Source organism: Panthera onca, chromosome B1, assembly GCF_046562875.1.
Source record: "Panthera onca isolate mPanOnc1 chromosome B1, mPanOnc1 haplotype 2, whole genome shotgun sequence".
Classification (NCBI taxonomy): domain Eukaryota; kingdom Metazoa; phylum Chordata; class Mammalia; order Carnivora; family Felidae; genus Panthera; species Panthera onca.
This window is the reverse complement of record NC_138342.1, coordinates 169,235,085-169,262,775: the sequence shown is the minus strand read 5'-3', so window position 1 is coordinate 169,262,775 and position 27,691 is coordinate 169,235,085. Positions and strand designations below refer to the sequence as shown.

The 27,691-nt window shown below is 38.6% G+C and overlaps 1 protein-coding gene across 4 annotated transcripts in view; it reads right to left on the bottom strand.

Annotated features, from left to right (window-relative positions):
* The window catches only part of PIWIL2 (piwi like RNA-mediated gene silencing 2), a 76,733-nt gene that overhangs the window by 26,910 nt on the left and 22,132 nt on the right, over positions 1-27,691 (bottom strand). For 3 of the 4 annotated variants that reach the window (XM_060653313.3, XM_060653314.3, XM_060653315.3), the window contains 10 exons: positions 27,244-27,432; positions 26,572-26,656; positions 25,605-25,694; positions 24,020-24,160; positions 18,923-19,036; positions 18,042-18,230; positions 15,852-15,953; positions 15,162-15,278; positions 14,485-14,573; positions 13,501-13,606 (listed from right to left, as the gene is read on the bottom strand). In XM_060653313.3, coding sequence (XP_060509296.3) covers positions 13,501-13,606; positions 14,485-14,573; positions 15,162-15,278; positions 15,852-15,953; positions 18,042-18,230; positions 18,923-19,036; positions 24,020-24,160; positions 25,605-25,694; positions 26,572-26,656; positions 27,244-27,432 — 1,222 coding nt within the window. The remainder of the gene's footprint in view (positions 1-13,500; positions 13,607-14,484; positions 14,574-15,161; positions 15,279-15,851; positions 15,954-18,041; positions 18,231-18,922; positions 19,037-24,019; positions 24,161-25,604; positions 25,695-26,571; positions 26,657-27,243; positions 27,433-27,691) is intronic. The other variant, XM_060653316.3, reaches the window with a different exon arrangement.

Sequence of the window (27,691 nt, the reverse complement as noted above, 5' to 3'; positions counted from 1 at the left end):
ATTCGCGCTGTCTCTGTCTCTCAAAAATGAATAAATGTTAAAAAAAATTTTTTTAAATACTGTTCAAAGAACTAAAGGAAACCAGATCTAAAATCTTTAAAGAAAGCATAGGAAGTGTCTCACCAAAAAGATCATCAATGAAGAGAAAGAAGTTACAAGCAAGAACCAAATAGAAATTCTGGAGTTAAATGGGGTGCCTGGGTGGCTCAGTCAAGTCAGTTAAGTATCTGACTTCAGCTCAGGTCACGGTCTCATGGCTCATGAGTTCAAGCCCTGCGCTGGGCTCTGTGATGACAGCCTGGAGCCTGCTTCGGATTCTCTGACTCCCTCTCTCTCTGCCTCCCACCCCTGGTTTGTAATCTGTCTCTCTCTCTCTCAAAAATAAACATTAAAAAAATTTAAAAAAAAATTCTGGAGGTAAAAAGTGTAATAACTGAAAGGGAAAATTCCACCAGAGGGGCTTGACAGCAATTTGACTAGGCATAAGAAATAACCACTGAAGCAGGAGATCGGTCAATTGAGATTATCCAGTATGATAAAGAAGAAGGGAAAAGAAGAAAAATGCACACAGCCTCTGAAACAATGTGATGTCATCAAATATACCAAATACAAATAACTGTAGTCTCAGTAGGAGAGGTGAGAGAGAAAGGGTCAAAAAGGATATCTGAAGAAACAGTGGACCCGAAATTACCAAACTTGATGAAAAATTTAACTGAACATCCAAGAAGCCTACAGAATACAAATTAGGATAAACTCAAATTTGATCTTCAACATCAGCTATTCTCTAGGTCTCCAGCCTGCTGACCCACTCTGAAGTTTTTGGACTTGCCAGCCTCCATAAATTATGTAAGCCTTAACGTAAACAAATCTCCTATACACACACACACACATACACACACACTACTGATTCTGTTTCTCTGGAGAACCATAATATAGAATTAGCACACAAAAACAGGAGAAGAATAGAATCACATAAGAACAAAGTTTTTATGTACTACCGAAATCAATTTGGTATTAATCTGAACAAGATTGTTAAAAATTAATATGCAAAAAAAGCATCTGATAAAACCCAACATGCTTTCAACATAAAAATGCTCATCAAATTATGAACAAAAGGAAACTTCCTTAACATGATAAAACAAGTTTACGGAAAACTCGCAGTTAACATATACTTAATACTGAAACACTTAAAATTATTCCCTAGTAAGTTCAAATTTATAGATTCAAAGCAATCTATAAATTCAGTGCAATCCTTATCAAAATTCCAATGGCTTTTTTTTTTCAGAGATGGAAATTTCATATGAAATTCTAAGGGGCACTGAACAGCTAAAACAATATTGAAAAAAGAAAACCTGGAAGACTCACACTTTCCAATTTCAAAACTACCTAAAAAATAAAAAACAGGGGTGCCTGGGTGGCTCATTCAGTTGAATGAGCTCAAGTCATGATTTTGGGGTTTGTGAGTTTGAGCCCACATCACGCTCTGTGCTGACAGTTCAGAGCCTGGAGCCTGCTTTGGATTCTGTGTCTCCCCCTCTCTCTCTCTCTCTGCCTCTCCACTGCTTGGACTCTTTCTCTCTCAAAAATAAAAATAAACATTAAAAAAAATAAGATCTATCAACATTATAAAAAATAATAAATAAAAATAAAAAAACAGTAATCAAAACAGTCTTGTACTGACAAGAATGATATTTAGACCAACAGAATTTAGAGTTCAGAGATAAACTCTATGAAATAAACATCTATGCCCAATTGAATTTTTAAAAATATTTATTTTGAGAGAGAGTGAGAGCATGCACACACACAAGCAGGGGAGGCACAGGCAGAGAGCGGGAGAGAGAGAATCCCAAGCAAGCTATGTCAGTGCAGAGCCTGACAAGGGGCTTGATCGTACAAACTGCATGATCATAACCTAAGCCAAAATCAAGAGTTTGACACTGAACTGAGCCACCCAGGCACCCCTATGCCCAGCTGATTTTTTAAATTTTTTAAAAAGTTTATTTAAAAATTTTTTTAATTTATTTATTTTGAGAGAGAGTGAGCAGGCCAACAGGCAGATCCAGAGGGAGAGAATCCCAAGCAGGCCCCACGCTGTCAGCACAGAGCCCAACACAGGGCTTGATCTCATGAGCCATGAGATCATGACCTGAGCCAAAATGAAGTTGGACACTGAACCAACTGAGCCACCCAGATGCCCCCCAACCGAACAAGGATGCCAAAACCATTTAAACAAGGATGCCAAAACCATCTATGGAGAAGGAATACAGACTCCTCAACAAGTGGTGCTGGGATAAGCGGATAACCACATGTCAAAGAATAAAGATGGATCCCTACCTCACTCCATATACAAAATATAACTCAAAATGGATCAATGACCTAAATACAGGAGGTAATACTCAAAATTGTTACATGAAAACATAGGGATAAATGTTCATGACCTCAGATTTGGCAACAGATTCTTAGATTTGACACCAAAAGCAAAAAAAGAAAAAGAAAAATACAAAAATTAGACTTTATAAAAACTAAAAATTTTTATGCATCAAATTAACATTATCAAGAAAGTGAAGACATCCTATAGGATGGGACAAAATTTTTGCAAATCACTTATCAAATAAGCATTCTGTATCCAAAATATGTAAAAAAAAAAAAAACTCTTTACAAGTCAACAACAAAAAGACAAATAGCTCAATTAAAAAATGGGGAAAAGATCTGAAAAGACTTCTTCAAAGAAGATATACAAATGGACAATAAGCACATGAAACGATGTTCAACATCACTGGTTATTAAGGAAATGCAAGTTAAAACCACAGTGAGATACCACTTCACAATGGTTATAGTTAAAAATGGAAAACAAAGTATTGGCAAGGATGCAGAGAAATTGAGACCCCTATACATTGCTGGTAGGAAAGAAAATGCTGTAACCACTGCAGAAAAGTTTGCTGGTTCCTCAAAAAGTTGAATACAGAATTACCTTATGGCCCATCAATTTTACTCCTAGGTATCTACCCAAAAGAAATGCAAATATGTACTCAAGCAAATACATAATCAAGCATGTTACAGCAGTATTCTAAATAGTCAAAAGGTGGGAACAAGTCCAAATGTCCATCAATAATGAATAAACCAATTGTGGAATAAATATGCAATGGAATATTATTCATCCATACAAAAAAACAAAACTTGCATGAGCTACAACTACATGAGCTACAACTTGCATGAGCCTTAAAAACACACTGAAGCAATAAGACAGACACAAAATGCCATGCATTTTACAATTACTTCTATATAACCCAAAATCAATAAATGAGAGACAGAAAAGGACAGTAGACATAATCAGTAAGTAGGGGGGAGAGTAAATGGGGAATCATTCATTATCTTGAGGATCAAAAAGAGGTTGGAACTAACAAGCAGTTATTTTGGTGTGCTTGTTTGTCTGAGGTGACACCTGGATCCATGAAATGACATTGGGGGCTACGGCAATGCAGAAATGGGTTGAATCTCGATATTTCTCTTACACCCTCAGAAGTGCAAAATGCCAACAGGAATTCTTCTGACAAGAGGAGATACAGAGAATGCAGATGGTTCTGGGGTAGATTCCCTGAGCGGAAGGCCTTGCACATAGTTGGCAAGTTACACGGACCCTGGTAGCTCCAGGAGGCAACAAACAGTTCTTGACATAAACAGACATCTATTGTTGACTGGGCTATGCATACCTGCTGGTAGATATAAATGTTCAAAATACTAAACAAAAGGACTGAAACAGAAGATACTGCACCAATTTGGACTGCCAACTCACATTTCCTCAGACCAAGGAACATATTTTCACCCTCAGAGTAACAGTTTGGTAGAGAATAGAATGGGCAATTGAAACGTTTTTTGTCTAACACCAAAGGGATAAAGTCGAGAAAGGCTGATTTGCATGCTTTCAAGAGTGTGTACTAACATTCAACATGAACAGGGCCCAGAAAATGTCCCTCCCCTTCCCTGGGGGATCTAGAGAAGAGGGAGTGGAGAAGAATGCTAGTATAACAATATTTTGTTTTCCCCACAAGATCTCAATATTCTTTTTTCCTACTGGTTCTCAGACCAGAGCTGAAACTGCAGGTGTTAGAACTGGGATGAACTGTGTATTCGTTCACTAGGTCTACCATAACAAAGTACCACACTAACTGAGTGGCTTCAACAACACAAATGCATTGTTTCACAGGGCTAGAGGACAGGAGTCTAACATCAGGGTGCTGGCAGGGTTGACTCCTTCTGAGGGCTATAAGGGATAATCTGTTCTACGACCTCCCTCCTCTTAAGGCCTCTGGTGGCCTTAAGTGTTCCTTGGCTTGTAGATGGTGATCTTTGTCTTCACATTGTCTTTTGTCTACCTGTATCCACCCCTGTGTTCAAATCTCCTCCTTTCATTAAGACCACAGTCATATTGGATTGGGGCCCACTCTAATGACCTCATCTTAACTCCATCTCATCTGCAAAGGTCCTATTTCCAAACACATTCACTAGCACTGGGTGGTGGTTAGAACTTCAGTATCTTTGTTGTGGGTAGGAGGAGATACAATTCAGCCTATAACAATCCCTAAGCAAAAAACTGTAGTCAGGGATGCCTGGGTGGCTCAGTCGGTTGGGCAGGCTACTTCAGCTCAGGTCATAATCTCATTGTTTGTGGGTTCGAGCCCCGTGTCAAGTTCTGTGCTGACAGCTCAGAGCCTAGAGCCTGCTTCGGATCCTGTGTCTCCCTTTCTCTCTTTGTGCCCCTCCCCAGCTTGTGCTCTGTCTCTCTGTCTGAAAAATGAATAAATGTTAAAGAAAAAAAACTGTAGTCGTATATATTTTTTATAACTATATTTTTAAACCTTTATGATAAAATTCCTAAGGGCCTCATGAGGTGGACTGTGCTTTGATCCCCTCTAGCAAAATGGAGGTTCACAGGAAATACAGCTAAACTGCATTTAGCTAGGGGCGCTTAGGTGGCTCAGTCAGTTGGGAGCCTGACTCGGCTCAGGTCAAGATCTCACTGTCCATGAGTCCGATCTCCGCATCAGGCTCTGTGCTGATGGCCTAGAGCCTGTTTTGGATTGTGTGTCTCCCTCTCTCTCTGCCCTTCCCCCACTCACAGTCTGTCTCCCTCAAAAGTAAATAAACATTAAAAAGAAAACCTTTATAAACTGTATTTAGCTAGAGGTCAGAGAGTTCACTAATTCTGAACCTGTGTAACCCTTCCCTATTAATGAGAATGGATTGAGGGGGAAGCACCTGCCATGCTAGCACTGCTGTCAGCAATCTACACCAGCACAGTGGCCAAACCTAACACTGGTTCCAAAGGCAGAAATGTTAGGGTAGAACTGGAAAGATGAAAGAATGGGAGCTGAGGATAAAAGAATGAATCAATCGTTATGCAATATTGTATTTGTATCTCAAATAGGCTTAGAGTAAGAGATGATCCTATTGTGTGTTAGCTCAAGTATACCAGCAACCTGAAAGGGTGAAGCCATGTTGCTGAGACTACTTTTGCTTTTAGAACCTGACAATGTCAAATGGAAGTCTGGAAATGTAACTGGCATAGTTCTGGGAGACATTTTGGTCATGTAATATGATGAAAAACTAGACTAATTATTCATGCCTGAGTGGGACTCTAGCAACATGCCACTATCTTTTGACTCATATTTCAGATTATATTTACTACCATATCACAATGTGATGTGACACTAACCTCACTGGTAAGATTCAGTTATATTACTTAAACAAATCTTATGATAATCCTGATATTGATAATCAAATATATTGGGAAATTGGGTTAATGCTTCTTCAGGATATAAAACTGATGGAACAAATGGCCTGAGAAAGAACTAGATTGGTTAACAAACCACCAGCTACTTTCTATGGCAAAGAGTTCTGTACAAATTTATTGTGTACAAACAGTGGCAAATCGGGGGGGGGGGGGGGAAGGCAATTAAATTAGAACAAAAATATGAAAATGTATGTAACAACTTTAAAAAGAGCAGATTAGTTGTTTTTTTAAATCTATCCTTACTCCACACTGGCTCCTCCAATTATAAGGCATATTCATAATGATATACTGGACAAATGAATGCAGTGAACGTGATACTGCATAACTTTCAAGGCTAAGGTATAAAAGCAACATGACTTCCACGTGACTCTCAGTTTCTTGGAAAGCGTACATCTTGAACCCTGCCACCACAATGTGAGGAAGCCCAAACTAGCTCATGTGGAAAGACCACATGAAGAGGCACCAGAGCCCACTGCATCCTGTCCAACTTCTTGACTTAAACGTTATAAATGCCCACTGCATGCTACTAAGTTTTATGGTAAATCTGTTACACAGCCATCAATAACCAAGCAGTGCTCAAGTAATTTACAACCCGGAGAAATAAGGATGCAAATAACTAATATAAGGCAGGATATAACATCACTACACAGAATATAAACAAAGGGCCTTGGAAGAGGAAGGAACATAAAGAAATAAGTCTCTTTACGGGAAAGAGCAGTGGGGAGAAATGGAAAAGCCTTCACAGAAGTAATCTTTGAGCTAGGCCTTAACAGACAGAACTTGAAGGAAAACCATAGCATCAACAACAAGGAAAAGGAAGGTGTGGGGAGGGAGTTAAGATGGCAGAGAAATAGGGGAACCAGGATTTTCCTTGTCCCTCAAACACAGCTGTATTGAGGTCATTATCACTTGGAACACCCAGGAAATTGATCTGTGGAGTGGCAGAAGGATCTCCACAGTTGGAGGGAGACAGCTTGGCAGGATCAAGGCTTCCCCTCACCTTTCCTTTTGTTTCCCAGGGTTACTTCAACAAACGAATCAAAGCATACCTGGTTGAAGGTCTAAACACCCCACTACTACAATCAAGGAAGAGCTCTACAGAGGACTGACTAGTGGGATAAAGCAGCCAAACCACAACAGAGTGCATGCAACACACGCCTAAAACACTTGCTGAAGTGCCAGGCTTTAGACAGTGTTATGATTCCTTCTTAATATAATACTCTCAGGTGCAGGACACATAACAAGCTTTTAAAACATGCAAAAGACAGAAACTTAGCCAAAATGATAAAACAGAGGAATTTTCCCCAAAAGAAAGTTCAACAAGAAATCACAGCCAGAGAATTGCCAAAACAGATATAAACAATATATGTGAACAAGAATTTAGAGTAATGGTCATAAGACTAATACTTGGGCTTTAAAAAAGCACAGAAGACACCAGAGAAACTCTTGCCTGCAGAGATCAAAGACCTAAGAACTAGTCAGGATGAATTTAAAAACGCTATCACTGAGATGCAAAGTAAACTAGTAAACTAGTTACAGTGACTAGGCAAGGATGGAAGAAGCAGAGGAGAGAACTGGTGAAACAGAAGATAAAATTATGGAAAATAATGAATCTGAAAAAAAGAGAGAGGAAAGTACTAGATCATGAACTACGTGATTCCTTAAACAAAATCTGTATCATAGGAGTAATAGAAGAGAAAAAGCAAAAGAAAGGAGAAGATTTGAACAAATTATAGCTGAGAATTTCCTTAATCTGGGGAAGGAAACAGGCATCCAAGTCCAAGAGGCAAAGATAACTCCCTTCAAAACCAACAAAACAGGTCAGTACCATGACATATCATAATGAAACTGGCAAAATACAAAGATAAAAAGAGAATTCTGAAAGCAGCTAGGGACAAAAGGTCCTTAGCCTACAAGGGTAGACACATAAGGTTAGTAGCAGAACTGTCCACTGAAACTTGGCAGGCCAGAAGAGAGTGGCAGGAAATATTCAGTGTGTTGAATAAGAAAAATATGCAGCCAAGAATCCTTTATCCACCAAAGCTGTCATTCAGAATAGAAGGAGAGAGAAAGACTTTCCCAGACAAAAACTAAAGGAGTTTGTGACCACTAAACCAGCCCTGCAAGAAATCCTACGGGGACTATGTGAGTGGAAAGACCATCAAAACAAACATGAAACCTACAGATAACAGAATGGTACTAAGTTAATATCTTTAAATTATGATTCTGAATGCAAATGGACTAAATAAAAAGGCACAGGGTATCAGACTGGATAAAAAGACAAGATCCATGCTGTCTACAAGAGACTCATTTTATTTAATATTTAGTTTTGAGAGACAGAGAGAGAGCTACAGAGCACACGCATGCATGCTGGGGAGGGGCAGAGAGAGGGAGACACAGAATTGGAAGCAGGCTTCAAACTCTGGAGCTGTCAGCACACAGTCTAATGCATGGCCTGAACTCACAGACTACAAGATCATGACCTGAGCCAAAGTTGGACACTTAACTGACTGAACCACCCAGGCACCCCTAAGAGACTCATTTAAAAAAAATTTTTTTTTTTTTACATTTTATTTATTTTTGATAGAGACAGAGCACAAGCAGGGGAGGGGCAGAGAGAGACGGAGACACAGAATCTGAAGCAGACTCCAGGCTCCAAGCTGTCAGCACCGAGCCCGACGCGGGGCTCGAACCCACAAACTGCAAGATCATGACCTGAGCCGAAGTTGGACACTCAACCGACCGAGCCACCCAGGCACCCCTCTGAGAGACTCATTTTAGACCTGAGGACACCTGCAGACTGAAAGTGAGGGGATGGAAAACCATCTATCATGCTAATGGACATCAAAAGAAAGCTGAAGTGGCCATACTTGTATCAGACAAACTAGATTTTAAAGACTGTAACAAGAAATGAAGAAGGGCATTATATCATAATTAAGGGATCTATCCATCAAGAGGAGCTAACAATTGTAAATATTTATGCCCCCAACATGAAAGCACCCAAATATATAAATCAATTAATCACAAAGAAACTTATTGATAATAATACCATAATTGTAGCAGACTTTAATCTTTATTTATTTTTGAGAGACAGACAGAGTGCGAGCAGGGGAGGAGCAGAGAGAGAGGAAGACACAGAATCCGAAGCAGGCTCCAGGCTCTGAGCTGTCAGCACAGAGCCCGACGCGGGGCTCGAACTCACGGACTGCAAGATCATGACCTGAGCTGAAGTCAGATGCTCAACCGACTGAGCCACCCAGGCGCCCCTAGCAGACTTTAATACTTCATTTACAACAATGGACAGATCATCTAGGCAGAAAATCAATAAGGAACCAAGAGCTCTGAATGACACACTAGACCAGATAGACTTAACAGATATATTCAGAACACTTTACCCTAAAGCAGCAGAATACACATTCTTCTTTAGTGTGCACATGGAACATTCTCCAAATAGATGATATTTTGGGTCGTGACACAGCCCTCAACAGGTACAAAAAGACTGAGATCATACCATGAGTATTTTCAGATCATATTATGAAATTTGAAATCAACCACAAGAAAAAATTTGGAAAGCCCCCGAAATACATGGAGGTTAAAGAACATCCTACTAAACAATGAATGGGTTAACCAGGAACTTAAAGAAGACATAAAAAAAAAAAAAATACATGGAAGCAAATGAAAATGAAAACATGACAGTCCAAACCCTGTGGGATGTAGCAAAGGCAGTCCTAATAGGAAAATACAATGCAATTTAGGCCTATCTTAAGAAAGGTCCCAAATACACAACCTAACCTTACACCTAAAGAAGCCAGAAAAGGAGCAGCAAATAAAGCCCAAATCCAGCAGAAAAGGGGAAATAATAGAAATTAGAGCAGAAATAAATGTTACAGAATCCAAAAAAATAAAAAAACAAAAACAGTAGAACAGATCAATGTTCTTAGTTATCAAACTAAGAACTGGCTTTTGGAAAAAATAAACAAAATTGATAACCCCTAGCCATACTTCTCAAAAAGAAAGGACCCAAACAGATAAAATCACAAATGAAAGACGAGAGATCACAACGAACACCACAGAAATACAAACAATTATAAGAGAACTATAAAAATCATATGCCAACAAACTGGACAATCTGGAAGAAATGGACAAATTCCCACACACACACACACACACACACACACACACACACTATCAAAACTCAAACGGGAAGAAATAGAAAATCTGAACAGACCCATAGCCAGCAAAGAATTTGAATCGTTTATCAAAAAAATCTCCCAAGAAATAAGAGTCTTGGGCCAGATGGCTTCCCAGGGGAATTCTACCAGACATTTAAAGCAGAGTTAATACCTATTCTTCTCAAACTATTCCAAAAAATAGAAATGGAAGGAAAGCTTCCAAACTCATTCTATGAAACCAGCACTACCTTGATTTCAAAACCAGAGACCCCACTAAAAAGGAGAATTACATGCCAATATCCCTGATGAACCTTGATTCAAAAAAACTCAACAAGATACTACCAAATCGAATTCAACAGTATATTAAAAGAATTATTCACCACGATCAAGTGGGATTCATTCCTGGGCACAAGACTGGTTCAATATTCGCAAATCAATCAACATGATACAGCACATTAGAAGAAAGGATAGGAACCATATGATCCTGTCAGTAGATGCAGAAAAAGCATTTGACAAAGTACAGCATCCTTTCTTGATAAAAACCCTCAAAAAAGTCGGGATAGAAGGAACATACCTTAACATCATAAAAGCCATATCTGAAGGCCCACAGCTAATATCCTCAATGGGGAAAAACTGAGAGCTTCCCCCCTCAGGTCAGGAACACAATAGGGATGTCCACTCTCACCATTGTTGTTTTACATAGTGTTGGAAGTCCTAGCCTCAGCAATCAGACAACAAAACGAAATAAAAGGCATCCAAATTGGCAAAGAAGTCAAACTTTCACTCTTCGCAGATGACATGACACTACATGGAAAAACCTGAAGGATTCCACCAAAAACTACTAGAGCTGATGCATGAATTCAGCAAAGTCGTGGGATATAAAATCAATATACAGAAATCAGTTGCATTTCTATACATCAATAATGAAGCAACAGAAAGAGGTATCAAGGAATCAGTCCCATTTACAATTGCACCAAAAACCATAAAACACCTATGAATAAACCTAAGCAAAGAGGTAAATGATCTGTACACTGAAAACTATAGAAAGCTTATGAAAGAAAATGAAGAAGACAAAGAAATGGTAAAATATTTCATGTTCATGGATTGGAAGAACAAATACAGTTAAAATGTCAATACTACCAAAGCAACCTACATATTCAGTGCAATCCTTATCAAGATAACATAAGCATTCTTCACAAAACTAGAACAAAGAATCCTAAAATTTGTATGGAACCACGAAAGACCCCAAAGAGCCAAAGTAATGCTGAAAAAGAAAACCAAAGCTGGAGGCATCACAATCCTGGACTTTAACCCATAAAAACAAACACATAGACCAATGGACTAGAATAGAGAACCCAGAAATGGACAAATAAATGGCCAACTAATCCTTGACAAAGCAGGAAAGAATATTCAATGGAAAAAAGACAGTCTCTTTAGCAAATGGTGCTGGGAGAACTGGACAGCAACATGCAGAAGAATGAAACTGGACCACTTTCTTACACCATACACAAAAATAAATTCAAAATGGATGAAAGACCTAAATGTAAGACAGGAAACCATCAAAATCCTACAGGAGAACGCAGGCAGCAACCTCTTTGACCTAGGCCACAGCAACTTCTTACTCAACATGTCTCTGAAGGCAAGGGAAATAAAAGCAAAAATGAACTATTCGGAACTCATCAAGATAAAAAGCTTCTGCACAGCAAAGGAAACAATCCACAAAACTAAAAGGCAACCAACAGAATGGGAGAAGATATTTGCAAATGACATATTAGATAAAGGGTTAATAGCCAAAGTCTATAAAGAATTTACCAAACTCAACACCCAAAAAAACAAACAATCCAGTAAAGAAATGGGCAGAAGACATGAAGAGGCGCTTTTCCAAAAAAGACTTCCAGATGGCAAACAGACACATGAAAAGATGCTCACCATCACTCATCATCAGGGAAATACAAGTCAAAACCACAATAAGATATACCACCTCACACCTGTCAGGAGGGCTAAAATTAACAACTCAGGAAACAACAGATGTTGGCAAGAATGTAGAGAAAGAAGAACCCTTTTGCACTCTGGTGGGAATGCAAACTGGTACAGCTACTCTGAAAACAGTATGGAGGTTCCTCAAAAAATTAAAAATAGAACTACCCTACGACTCCGCAATTGCACTACTAGGCATTAATCCAAAGTATACAGGAGTGCTGATTCAAAGGGACACATGCACCCCAATGTTTATAGCAGTGCTATTAACAATAGTCAAATTATGGAAAGAACACAAATATCCGTCAATTGATGGATTAAGAAAATGTGGTGTATATATACAGTGGAATATTACTCAGAGATTAAAAAGGCTGAATGCTTGCCATCTGCAACAATGTGGCTAGCACTGGAGGGTATTATGTGCTAAGTGAAATAAGTCAGTCAGAGAAAGACAGATATCATGATTTCACTCATATGTGGAATTTGAAAAACTCAACACATGAACATAGGGAAAGTGAAGAAAAAATAAGATAAAAACAGAGGAGACAAACCATAAGAGACTCTTAAGTACAGAGAACAAACTGAGGGTTGCTGGTGGCGATGGAGTAGAGGTTAAATGGGTGACAAGCATTAAGGAGGGCACTTTTCAGGATGAGCACTGGGTGTCCTTATGTAAGAGATGAAATCACTGGGTTCTACTCCTGAAGCCAAGACTACACTGTATGTTAACTAACTTGAATATAAATTTTAAAAAAAAGGAAAAGGAAAAAAAAATGAAGGTGTTAGAACTTGGTGACAAAGTTTTAGTGTATCATACAGGTCTCCTTAGAGACAGAATTCAACTTTTTTTTTTTTTTCCTTATCTCTAACACTGAAAAACATCAAACTGTTTGAAGGACAGTGTAGGGAACATTAATCTAAAAGGAAACAAGGTGGAGTTCTAGTGACTGACTGTAATCATATGAAATTATTAAATTTCTTGCTGTTAATCTCCATGCAAAGGGCTAACTCTGACCCTAAGAAATGAAAGCCACTTATCAACGCTTCCTTTGATGTACTGGCCAAGGCAAAACCCAGTATTTTGCTTGCTCATTGTGCCAGACCCAATATCAGTTTAATGACAGCAATTCTCTATGGTTAGCATTCCTGGGAGTTCTAGGGGTGATTATAGGGAGGCATTTGTCTTGAACCAAAATGAAAAGTGCCTAATAATAGTCATAAAAAGCTGAGTAAATTCAAAAGCTTTAATTGCTGAAATTTACCCTCACTTCCCTGATAAGGGCATGAGATTATATCTATAGGCATCAGGCTTATTACAATCTGGGGAAATAATCATTACTTACCCAGCAAAATCAAAGCATTTATCTCTTTATGCTGCTCTGTACAAGTAGAAGCCTGAAAGCAGTCCCTTTGAGCTGCCTGTTCAGCAATGACTAACTTTTCAGTCTGTTTAGGAGATTCACCTCCAATATGGGATCCCTCCCACTAAATCAGACTTCCTCTTAAAGTGGTCAGATAGGTAGTCCTTAAAAACAACTCTAGAATTTCTGTTCCCCTTACCTCATAAAACTTTTTTAAGGAGCCCACCAGGCATAGCTTCAGGCTATCCACAATCTCCTGATGAGGCATCTGGAACACCACTCGTGAATACCATTTTGTGAGTGTGCTGTGGAGGAGGTAGTAAAGAGAGAGAGAGAGAGATGAACACACACTCACAGAGGAAGGCTCACAGTCTGAATGTCAGCACAGAGGCGCCTCTATGCACCGATACGGTATCTAGTAAATGCATTTATGTTACAGATAAAAACATACGTTAATATGAGAAAAGATATATATGTAAGTCATACACAGAATGTAAAAATATAGGCATAATTGTGGTATTTGATACAAAACTGCTTCCAACTGAAAAAATTTCAGATATCCACCAACAGAGGACTAGTTAAATAGTGTTCTGGCATACAATAAATTCCATGCAGCAGTTAAAAAGAATTGGTTGAGATTCTTTGTATTGATATGTGAAAATATCTGCAATATACAATTTAAGTACATAAAACAAGAAATAGCATACATAGCAATATGCCATTTTGTAAACATACGTGCACCACCTATACGTGTTACTATGCACATAAGTGAGAATTTGAAAAGTATATATACTTCAAACCTTTGGTGGTGGTCAATAAAAGATGGTCCACAAGGAACCTTCACTTTCTAAATTTCTGCAGGTATCTGCATGAACAGGTCTTGTTTTTAATCAGAACAAACAAAAAAATCCCTCATTCCTAGGGGGAAAAAAACACCAAGACAGAGCCCCCATTCTGAAGAAGACCAGACCACATTTGAGGCAACAAACTTACAGACCTGACAAGCTTGCTAAACAGGCTGCATAAACTAATAGAAAGATAAAGGAGAAAATAGAGTTAAGTATTCTTTTCTAAAGTATACTTTTACTATAATACAAAATATTCAAAAAGTATTTGCTAGATTTACAATAAGATTAGGCATCAAAATGAGGTAACCAAACAAAATGGAACTGAGTAGACTTACAGATTGATGCTTGCAACAAAGCCAACCACGGAGCGCATGCCTCGGTTGGGGTCATGGTAAACATCCATCCCAATCACCATTAATTGTTTCTGGGTTAGAAAACAAAAAACAAACCAGAAAAACCAAGCAATCCATCACCCCATCTTCAATTATTATCTGAACCCCAAAAGCAACATATGAAAATGAATTCTGGAGGAAGAAAGAGACTGTAATCAACTTGACATTTTTTTTAAACACTATGAATAAGTCAGAGATGTAGAACAAGGATCAGCATGCTTTTCCTGTAAAGGACCGTACAGTAAATAACACTGGGCTTTGTGAGCCACAGTCTCTGTAGGAACTGCTCAATTTTGTCTGTCATTACAACAGAAGAGCAGCCACAGTTAGTCTGTAAAGAAGTATAGCTATATTCCAATAAAACTGCATTTAAGGACAATGAAAATGGAATGTCATATAATTTTCATGTGTCAGAAAATATCAGTCTTATTTTTATTGGTTTCAACTAAGGTTATAGAAACCATTCTCAGGACGTGGGCTATACAAAAGCAGGCCATGAACCATTTAGACCACTAAGCATGGAGAATAAGGATAACTCTATGAGGAAAACTAGGAAAATAGCTAGGTAGAAGTCTCTGGAGAGCTAAATTGAATGAAGAAAACATCTCAGCATCACTCACCAGAGGAATATCCACTCCCCAGAGCTCACCACCCAATTTACAATTAATCTGAAGTAAAATTTTCTGGGCCACACTCCGAAGCCTGGTTGGCTGACCAATGGTTCGAACATTGATGACCTATAATAAAGGGGTGTGGAGAAAGGGGACACTATAAGCCTGTCAGACGATATAAACAAGCCTGAAGTAAACACCACATTTGTTTAAGAAACCCCAGTTAGCAGGCAATACACTATGCATGACTAGCTCTAATTCTAGGATTTCTATGTAGGCATGCACGCGCACACACAACACACATCAAAACAAAAAGACAACCAAAACCCAAAAACTTTCAAAAGGATCTCACACAGAATAAATTAAACAAACAAACAAACAAACCTACTTAGGATTAACAGCTTTCCCCTTTCAGAGTGAAGCCTATACTCTCAGAACCCAGTCATGTGAAACCACCCAGCAGCTCACTCTCTGAACCAGCAAGAGTACTCATTTGTGGATATGAAGGCAGTATTTATTTACAAAGAGCCTCTGCTTTTCACCAGGTTACTCTAATAAGGGGAACTTTCCACCAGAAAGGTTACACATGATGGCTTCTAATAGTAACTTCAGTTTTTGAACATCTGTACCCCTCTTTTCAAAACCTCAAGGGAGGTTATAGAGTTTCCATGTATGCCTCCTGCCGAGCTCTCCACTCACCTGTGAGGGCACAGGAGCCTGCACACAGCACAGCTTTTTAATAGCCCCATAGAGGTCGTCACGTGTTCCCATGATGATGCAAACAACCATCTGTATCTTCCTCTTGAAGAGATAAAGTACATATAAGTCAGGCTTTGGAAGTCGCAGGGGACCTTGATGGGACTCCAGCTGTGGGCAGTCTAAGAGCCTGTGAAGTCATAGGACCTTTAAGGCAAAAGGGACTGAAACAAAGAGGGTAGACACTCCAACCCCGAACAGGTCCTTGAACCTTTGCTGGATTCAGGGCTTCTTTGCAGAAATACGGGATAGAATACCATAAATTATCTAGAGGTGGCCCTGACTACCTGAGTTCTTCCTTAGGAAAATTAAGATGCCTGAACAAGGCAGGCTTGAAAATTTGCAAAGATTACTTTTTAGTTGCTGCTTTCAATTCCCTAGAATGCTTTTACCACTCTCTTCAGTAAACCAAGCACCTTATTACATTCATACCACAAAACTGAGCAAACATGGAATGCAATACCACAAGAAAAGATTCAGAGCCAAGCACAAAGAAATGAAGCTATTGCCAAATCTGTAAGTGGCTTTTCCTAACTTCCTGGTTAGGAGAGAGAATGATATTGCCAGCAGCATATCTCATATAAACATCTGTGATCCCTCACCATTTAAGAGATCCAACACTGGAAACAGAGGATCTTTCAGCATAAATAAAGAAAAGTAGCACGGAAGGGAAATGAAAGTGCCAATCCTTTATGCCAGAAACAGCTATTAATGGTAAATCAATAATATATTATTCCAAATCAAGATTAGTGTTAGATTAAGACTTCTCAGAGAACACACGTTCCAGCAATCACATCAAAGAACTTCTGAAGTCACGTAGAACACAGGCTGCACACTGGGAGCCTATGGGTTGGATCTATCAAACACATGTAGCTTTTTAGTCCCTGCAATGAGTTACATGTTGTTTTTTTTTAATTAACATTTAAACATATGGAGGGGCACACACATACAAATCCAGATTTTTTGCTTCTACTGAAAAACAAATAAATAAAAAATTAATTTGATAATGCTGGGCTTTTATCTGCAGTCATGGGGTTGATTACTCTCTTAAGTTCACTATAGTCCCCTCCTAGCCCACTACACTTGTGTTTCTCATCTGGCTCCTGCAGACATGTGTGGGATAATAAATAAATAATAATAATAAATTAATGAGTAAATAATAAAAATAATAATAAAAAATAATAAAACAGCATGCCCTAAAGATGACAAAGAGACAGTAAGACCAAGATGAGTTAAGTTTGGTAAACATGAATGAAACTTCTATCCATGCTGCATGAAAACTGTTGGCAGTACACTCTTCTAAAGAGAACATGAACAAGTATGAGATGGGGGAGTTGATGCACTACACTGGGCAATTCTTCTGAAAGCAGGGCAGAATTATCAATGATCAGGCTCAGGGGGTAGCCATGGCAGAGTACAACTAGCATGGGGAACCAGAAGGAAATTACAAAGACAGAATATGAGGGTGCTGCTCTGGGTGATAACCCAGAGTTGGGGATCAGAGAGATCCCAGAAAAATCTAATTCCAGTACTGATCTCACAACAATGGACTCTTCAAGTCAAAGACTAATTACTTCCCAAAACATTTGCTCTGCTTTTGTTCCTTAAGCTTCTTCCTCCGTTTTGTGTGCAAACAGGTAAGAACCGCAGGCTTGAACTACTGAGTTATGAGTGCTATGACCTGCTCAGCTGCAGCGCTCACAATCAGCTATCAGGACCGAGCTGATGGCCCAGGTGCCAGGTTCATCACCAGAGCAATTCAAATCTTAAGCCAGACCAGACCATGACAGTGCAGTACTGAATTGTGCAAAATGGCACTGGGCCCAAAAAGTTGCTTTCTGAGCACAACATGTTCTATACAGATAACGAACTAGAGTTAAGTCAGCTATTCTCTCCGTCAATTACGTGAAAAAAGAACACCAGAGTGAGAGAGACTACTGCCAACATAGAATGAGAGAATCAATTAACCAAAGGGCATGAAGACTACTTGGTATAGTATTTCATGTGTACATGAGTAAGACACAGATTTCTGGACATCATAAACAGCAGACTGATAAGCAAGATAATTTAAAATCAAGTATGCAACAATTTTAAAACAAGCATTCTACTCATATACTCAAATTAGTTTATTACCTCAACTCCTAGCATGGATTGAATGGTTCTGACATAGGTCTCAATTCGATCATCCTTTAGTTCAACCCAGGCTGGTGGGCTGAGGCGCATACCAATGGGGCCAGCTATCTTTTCCAACATATTAACCAGTTCTCGGGCCTGATCCATTGCTCTCTTTGGGTAAAACAGTGCCCAGAAATGCATGGGGACCTAGGAATAACCACAAGCTATTTTTAGCACTTCCCACAACTTAAACACTCCAAACTCACACCCAGGAGATATTAGTCTAGAGAAGAAACTGCTTTTAATTCTCCTTTGCTTGAGTCCTTTTTGATCTAATTCCTATAACTAACATAGTTGTGGGTGATAAATAAACTGTGGCATACTCCCACAGTGGAACACTGTACACTTGTAAGTACACTTTTCCTTTAAATATATTTCAATAAAAAGTTTTAGAAACAGATGTACTTTATGCATGGCCAAAGAGACCACATTAGGCAAAAACATTTAAAAATACTGATACACAATTTTGTTCTTCAGTTCTCTTGGTAGGAGACTGTTTTAATTACTTCTTTCATGGATAAAAAACATCTTCAAGGAACTCCCAGGGAAAATCCAGGAAGATAAAGGAAAATAAATGGAAGACTGGGTACTAGGCCTGCACTATATGAATTACCATAGCAATCTATTTCCTTTTCCTAAGTCTACGGCCAACCAAAGTGCTTCCCTCTAACAACTCATCAATTTGCTCTATTTGAAGGACCCCTGTTTAGCAGATAATTCAGGATGGGAATTCAGTTGGTACTCTCCCTCAAAAAGAAGACACTGAATCATTCGTGCTTTCTAATTTCCATATTTTTAGTAATACTGGTCCTCTCTTCACCACCTTAAAAGTCACTTACAGTCAAGATGGAAAGGTCTCTGGTTACTTCCTTAATCCAGTTTAGTTCCTGAGATGTGATAAATGAAGTATTTCTTAAGTTAATTCTTTCCATTGGCAGAACACGTCCTTCAATCTATAACAGAAAACAAAGTACACATGACATGAGTCATTTGCAAACACTAATTTAGGAAAAAACACTGACGCTGTTCTCTCTTGGGCCTTGTCAACTCCACTGTATAGACCTGTTCCTGGTATAACGCCCGAGAATGGCACAAAAATGAAACTGCTAGCAATGAGTCCAGGTCAATAAAACCCTGGACAAATACAGGTAAAATTTTTATAGGCAAGGCTTTTTAATTATTGAAGTTTCCAACATGGTCTCCCAAAACAAGGATTAGAAAGCATTATCTCTTTAGAAGTAGACAATGCATATAAAACAACTATAATTTCAAGATAAATAGGAATATAATCTTTAAAAATATTTTAAGGGACAAATTGCAAGTAGAAAATTAAAAGTAAAATTTCTTTTTTTAAAAAGAGTTCTTTTAAAGTTTATTTTGAGAGAGAGAGAGAGAGAGAGAGAGAGAGCGAGCACGCGCACATATGTGCAGGGCAGAAAGAGAGGGAAACAGAATCCCACGCAGGCTCCACACTGTCAGCGCAGAGCCTGATGTGGGGCTTGAACTCACAAACTATGAGATCATGACTTGAGCCAAAACTAGACACTTAACCAACTGAGCCATCCAGGTGCCGAAAAGTAAAATTTCTCAATAAGGCTGAACATAAACTATACCTACTATTATACTCTAAAAAGAAAAGCAGGCAGGAAAAGACATAAATATAATGAAAGAACAAATTAAAGTTAGGAATAAGTCAATCAGATCTAAATATCCAAACACAGGAAAATAATTTAGTTGATATAACAGCATAATGAACTATTTTGCAAACATTGCAATCAATTTTCTATAATTTATTTTTTATAATCTACATCCAAGTTAGTTAGCACATGGTGCAACAATGATTACAGGAGTAGATTCCTTAACTCCCTTACCCATTTAGCCCATCCCTCCTCCCAAAACCCCTCCAGCAACCCTCTGTTTGTTCTCTATATTTAAGAGTCTCTTATGTTTTGTCCCCCTCCGTTTTTATATTATTTTTGCTTCCCTTCCCTTATGTTCATCTGTTCTGTGTCTTAAAGTCCTCACATGAGTGAAATCATGTATTTGTCTATGACTAACCTTGCTTAGCATAATACCCTCTAGTTCCATCCACGCAGCTGCAAATGGCAAGATTTCATTCTTTTTGATTGCCAAGTAATACTCCATTGTGTGTGTGTGTGTATATATATATACGTATATACATATATATATATGTACACCATTGTGTATACAATGTGTGTGTGTGTGTATATACATATATATACATATATATATATATACATATACATACATACATATATATACATACATACATATACATACATACATACATATACATACATACATATACATACATACATATATATACATACATACATACATATACATACATATATATACATACACACATATATATACATATATATATATACACACACACATATATATACATATATATATATACACATATATATACATATATATATATATATACGTATACGTATATATATATGTACCACATCTTCTTTATCCATTCATCCATCGATGGACATTTGGGCTCTTTCCATACTTTGGCTGTTGCTGATAGTGCTGCTATAAACATTGGGGTGCATGTGTCCCTTCGAAACAGCATACCTGTATCCCTTGGATAAATACCTAGTAGTGCAATTGCTGAGTAGTAGGGTAGTTCTATTTTTAATTTTTTGAGGAACCTCCATACTGTTTTCCAGACTGGCGGCACCAGTCTGCAGCCCCTTTGTAACAACATGTAATATGATCCTGTTTTTACAAAAAAATAAATAGTAATGTATGCATCATAAAAATTGAGTCTGGGGCGCCCACATGGCTCAATCAGTTAAGCATCTGACTTTGGCTCAGGTCATGATCTCAAGGTTCATAAGTTCAAGCCCTGCATTGGGCTCTGTACTGGCAGTGCAGAGCCTACTTAGGATTCTCTCTCTCCCTCTCTCTGCTGCACCCCCACTGCTTGCGCTCTCTCTCAAAATAACCTAAAAAAAAAAAATCGAATGCAACTACACTTAGTGGTGATTATCTCTGGGGATGTATAATTACAGAGGATTTTTACTTTCTATGATCTCTACCATTTGCTTATTAAAAAATAACAGAGGCGGGACACCTGAGTGGCTCAAACGGTTGAGCATCTGACTTTGGCACAGGATCTCACAATCCGTGGGTTTGAGCCCTACATTGGGCTCAGAGCCTGGAGCCTGCTTCAGATTCTGTCTCTCCATCTCTCTCTGTCTCTCCCCTGCTTGCACTCTCTCTCTCCCAAAAATAAATAAACATTTAAAAAATTTTAATACAAAAACGTAATAACAGGGGCGCCTGGGTGGCTCAGTCAGTTAAGCATCTGACTCCAGCTCAGGTCATGGTCTCACAGTTCGTGAGTTCAAGCCCCACATCAGGCTCTGTGCTGATAGAGCGGAGCCAGCCTCAGATTCTGTGTCTCCCTCTCTCTCTGCCCCTCCCCTGCTTACACTCTCTCTCTCTCTCCCAAAAATAAAAAACATAAAAAATTAAAAAAAAAAATATCTACTTATTTCATCTATAATCAAAAGAAATTTCAATGATTTAATTACCATTATCAAAATCTAACATAAATAACAATGCCCATATTAGCAAGAGTGTAAGGAATCAAACTCATGATATGAAAGTAAAAACTTGAACCTTAAACCTTGAAACTTGAGCCTAGAAGGCAACTGGCAATATACAACAAAAGCACTAAAAACATAAGTGTCCCCTGACCTAATAATTCCACTTCCATAAATTTGACTATGAAAATAAACATGTAAAAAGATTCAATTACAAGGCTCTTCATTGAATAACTATTTCTAACAGAAAAATACTAAATTCAATTTGAATGTAAAAGAAAAGGAAATTGTTAATAAACTATCTGGCAGCCATTAAAATGTTCAGAAAAATATTAAATGACATGGAAAAACTGAGGGGAAAAAAGGAAACTATATGAATACATGCTATGTGTGAGTGTGCGTAAGCATGTAAGCATGCACAGACACACACACAAATCCAATGAAGGTCATGTACCAAAATGTTAAGAGTAGTTATCCTGATACAGCAAGATGAACTTTTTTCTTCTTTGGTTTATGTTTTCTATGTCTTCAAATTGACACTTAATAACATGAAAACATGTTCAGGATATGATATTAAATGAAAAAGAAGATGTAAAACCATACACAATATAATCACAACTTTGTAAGAAAAAGATTTATTCTTACAGAAAAATGTGTAGGGAAAGGAAATACACCAAAGTATATTTTATGTTATTTTGTTATGTTATGTTACGTTATTTATTTATTTTTTGAGAGAGAACATGTGTGAACAGAGGAGGGGCAGAGAGAGAGAGAGGGAGAGAAAGAGAATCTTAAGTAGGATCCACGCTCAGCTCAGTACAGAGCCCGACACAAGGCTTGATCCCACAACTTCGAGATCATGACCTGAGCCGAAATAAAGAGCTGGACACTTAACCAACTGAGCTACCTAGGTGCCCCTGAAGTTATCTTTTATAAATATCTAAAATAAGTCACCGAGATATCATCTTTGGATGATGAAATTACTGATGTTTTTATTTCTTTATGTTTTCTAAAATTTCAAATTTTCCTTATTCACTATCCATTACTTTTATTAAAACAGAGAAAAAGAAATTAAAAAAAATTTTTTTTTAACATTTCTTTATTTTTGAGAGAGAGAAGAGTGTGAGCAGAGGAGGGGCAGAGAGAAAGGGAGACACAGAATCTGAAGCAGGCTCCATCCAGGCTCCAAGCTGTTAGCACAGAGCCCGATGTGGGGCTCGAACTGTGAGATCATGACCTGAGCTGAAGTTGGACGCTTAACTGATTAAGCCACCCAGGCACCCCGAGAAAAAGAAATTTTTAACAAGGAGCCAATTCAAAATGCAAAAGAATTACAGAAAAGACAGAATTAATTATTTTGGTATAATCTCAAAAGCAGGTGAAAAATAATAACAGCTAATGTTTACTGAGCACCTGCTATGTGTCACATATTATACGAAAGATGGTACCATTTAAATTTTTATAATTCAATCATTATCGTCACTTTATAGATAAAGAAACTACAATATGCTATGCAACTTGTTCAAAGTAATTAAGATGGCAAGTGGTAGAGCTGAGATTCAAAGCCAAATAAAATTTTTTTTTAATGTTTATTTTTGACAGAGAGAGAGAGACAGAGGGGGGAGCTGCAGAGAGAGAGGGAGACACAGAAGCCAAAGCAGGCTCCAGGCTCTGAGCTGTCAGCACAGAGCCTGACGTGGGACTTGAACCCACAAACCCTGAGATCATGACCCGAGACAAAGTTGGATGCCCAACCGACTGAGCCACCCAGGCGCCCCCAGATTCAAAGACAAATAAGCAGATACTGAAGGCCAAGGACTCTACCATCTCATGCTGCCTCTGTCCTACGGATCACACTGCATAAATTAATACAACATAGCAGATTCCAGCAAACCGCAGGTAGAAAGGGCTGTAAGAAAATTCGATTGTGTAAGACTAAGACTCTCTATGCCTACAGAAAGCATGACAATAGTATATTCAAAGAATCACAAGTTACTTCTTGGAGAAGAAAAAAAAAAAGAAAAGGACATACAGAACGTTAAGAATTATTTGGGTTGGAAACCTGAAAATGAGGTAAATTGTAAGTCAATATTCCTTGTGCCATCTGCCTGACTAAAAATTAACACCTCGGAGCCCTGGGAAATATAGAAGAAAAATCTGTAAGAGCTAGTAGCAAATTAAGATAAGGAAATTCAAATATTAGGACTAGGACCCAAAAAAAGTGTAATAATAAAGCAAAACTCCAAAATAAAGATAAGGTAGGGAGCTATCAGCCAGTTTCATTCATTAAGCTCTTAAAATTGCTGGTCAATGCTGGTTCCTACTCCACTACATCTTCCAGTTCACCTTATGTACATCCTTCTGGAGACAGAGTCCCCAGCGTGCCAATTCATTGCTAGCTGTCTCATTCTTTGAAATTCTCTGCAGCAAGCATTCCAAAGCATTATGGTGCTGTTTGGGGCTCAGGTTGATCTGCTGGGTTAAATCCTAAATAAAATTAAGACAGAGATAATGTTATAAGTATTACTTCCTCCAACATGAAGTTAAACCCCAATGTGTCTAAAACATTTCCAAAAGAAAACCTCTTTCCCATTGAAATCTGTAGAATTTTCAAATACCTCCAAGGATTTTAATAAACATCTGTCAGAAATGTGAATGAGGTCTACAGTTAAAACTTTAACCATAAAAGAATTTGAAATGTTATTGTTTCTTTCTCCCATATGACCTTATCTCTTTCTCAAAGCCAGGTTCTGAATTTAAAATTCCTAAGAAAGTCTATGAAACAGGAGCAAAGGGGGCTTGATTATACCTATTTAATATTTCGGAAAAATATGGGGGAAAGCGTTCTGTACCCAGCACAGAGTCAAACATAACAGAATGGAAAATCACATCCAGTCTTAATCTTCATGTCATACTACAGAGCACTATATTTAACGTCACCATAAGACACTTTTTGTCCAATGTTTCAACAATAGGTGCTTTCTAAATGTTATTGTTGAATAAATATCTATCTAGAAGGTGTATATGAAGACTATCACATAAGTGAGTTCTTTATTTTTCTGAGACCAAAGAACAGTACAGTTGTTCCCTGCGAGGCAGTCATTAGCACCAGTCAACGTGGCTACACAGATAGCTCTGTGATCATAAAATCATTAGGTGACTGAGCCTTGTAAGGAAGGAGCCTTGACCTATGTAAGAAACAGAGAAGGAACAAAAGTAAACATGAAAGAAATCTCTTACAAGAATGTTAAGCTTCACTTCAGGCTCTTGACGATGTTACTGAAAATAGTCTGTGGCATTGGAGACAGGAATGGATCCAAGGGTAACACAGACAAGGGCTGAAAAAGTGAGGCAGCACAGTAGTTCAAGTGTGGAAAGTCCCAAGCGCTGCAGACAGAGTGGAGGCAAAGCACTCTGACTCTGGATTCATGCTGCTGCGCACGTCTCTGCTTCTCAGCTATTTCCTACGGGGGCTGAGCCTGACACCTCCTGGACACTCCAAGACCCAAAGATAAACTTTTATCCTTTCACGTCAGCCTCTGACTTGTGGATTGCCTTTTGCTACATTATCTCCTCCACTCCTTCAAATAGACTGAAGGCTTGTAGCAATGCTAGAAAAACTCAGTGCTCTCAAAAAACCTCATGATCATATGACTAGCTTACAGTCATCTATTTGATTGGTTAGGGTTAAAACAGAGATACTTGTTTCCTTTTACCTTATAATCCAATCATTCCATTGTTCTAACACTCTTCAAAAGGGAAATCTGATCAGCTTTTTCATAGCATGTGGGAAGGGACATTGGATCATGTTTTATAGAAAGGAGAACTGGAGGCTGGAAGAACAGACCTACCAGGTGATGCCACAAACCTGCCCAGGTCTAGCTCAAGCTGCTATCAAAAAGGACTTCCATTCAACATGGGCAGTTCTCACCTTCATGGCTCTGAAGTCCTTCTTCATCTTCTCAGGGATTCCAGTCATGAATGAAAGCTCAGGCAGCAGCAGGATTTCGCCTTTCAGCAGCTTTGAAGAGAGAATGGAAAGCAAAAATAGGGAAGTAGAAGATTGTCTTGTTCCTGTGACCTGACAGACATGCCATGCTCATGGCTGGGCCTGCAGGGACATAACTGGCACACTAGGGAACATAAAACCCCAAAGAAGAGGGCAATGAAACACTGCAAGTATTTTACCCTTTTCCCTTCAGTCACAATACTTTGAGCCTGTTGTATTAGGTAAAGGGAAAAAAAAATATTTTTTAATGTTTGTTTATTTTTGATACAGAGAGAGACAGAGTACAACCAAGGGAGGGGCAGAGAGAGAGGGAGACATAGAATCCGAAGCAGGTTCCAGGCTCCAAGCTGTCAGCACAGAGCCCCATGCTTGAACCCAAGCTTGAACCCATGAACCATGAGATCATGACTTGAGCCAAAGTCAGAACCCTAACCAACTGAGCCACCCAGGCACCCTGGTAAAGGGGAAAATACTGATATGGTAAAAAAGAAAGGAAAAACTAGAAGAAAACAATCTGTCCCTCTTGGGCCTCCATACAAGCTAAGGTGATACCTCCATCTCATCTAACCCACTGATCTTCAGCTTTCTCACCTAAGACCAAGGAATCAGTATCAAGGCACTTTCCCCTGGCCCCTAGCCCTGTTTGTTAAATGTCTACAACTTCCCTAATGGATGCAGTGCTCTAATCTTTAGCAGCAAATTCTTTCTTCCTTAACCTAACTTGCTCATATGGATACTTTTAGCTCCTCACTACAGGGACTTCAAAAGCAAGTCCTAGCCGTGCACAGCATTCCCCAACCACATTGTAACTCTGCTCCAGGGTCCCCAGCACCATGGATGAAGATGAAGAACTTAAGCTGGAAGTACAAATCTGACACTCCCCACTCACCATCCCTTGGTTATTCTGTCTCTCACTGGGCCTGTGGATCAGCAGTGGCTGGTCCTCTTCCTTAATTGTGATCCCATAGTTTTTGCTAGAGCAGGGCAGAGGCAGGAAAACATTTCAGAAGCAGCATCACTACTCTTAACAGCAACACAGTCTGACTCTCCTAAATAGCACTGAGGCACACAATTTGCATAATACCCTTGTCAAGAATCCACTAGAAACTCATCATAGCGTATTTATAGCTGGAAAAGGCAGGCTCAAGTTAACACTGCAATTAAATGGAGGAGAAATTGTCTAATAGTCCAGGGAAAAATTTGCTTAAAACTGTGAAGGCTTGGGCAACTGGAAAGGCAAAATGACAGTCAAATGATTAATGACTCGAATTTCATCTCTCCAACCAGACTTCTAAACCAGCAAAAGAAATATAATTCAAAGCCCTGGCATTAATTTATAAAGTAACTTCCAAATGCACTAAAAGAAATGAAATTGTAAGGGTAGCATATTCAAATCAAATCCCACAAACAAACTCATTCAACCTTAGGTGTATTACCAATCCAATTATTTTAAAAGTGTCCTGCTGTTTGCTACTATGGAACTCAATATCCTGCAATAGAATGGTAGATTACATTCCACACCCTCCCAAAGGCACAAGCCCAGTCAGTCTCTTCTTTCCACCTGTAGTATTCCAAGAATGTGATCTCCTTCCCATCAGACATTGTGAAGGTATCTTTTGGTGTCTTATTCCAATCCACATCATCAATGCGATAGGTACGATTGTTGTATCGGGTTATAACAATATTGCCAACCAGAAGCTTAGTGCACTCATCCTGGAAGTTTTCTTTGTTCTGCTGATACATGGCATGCCTTTGGAAAGAGACAAAAGACTGGTCATCATATTTGTACATGCAGAGCACAGTGAAAAGGATAGGGGATGCAAGTAAGTACCTCAGGGATATGATCACAGCTATATAGCACCGGAAGGCTCCAGCTGTCTCTTTAAAGAGATAGGACTCTCATCTCTTTTCTTTTTAACATTACCAAAAAAATCAAAATCAATAAAAAATAGTGAAAAGGTAAAAGTCAAAAACAGCAACTACAAATTAGTAAAATTCATAGTTTGCCT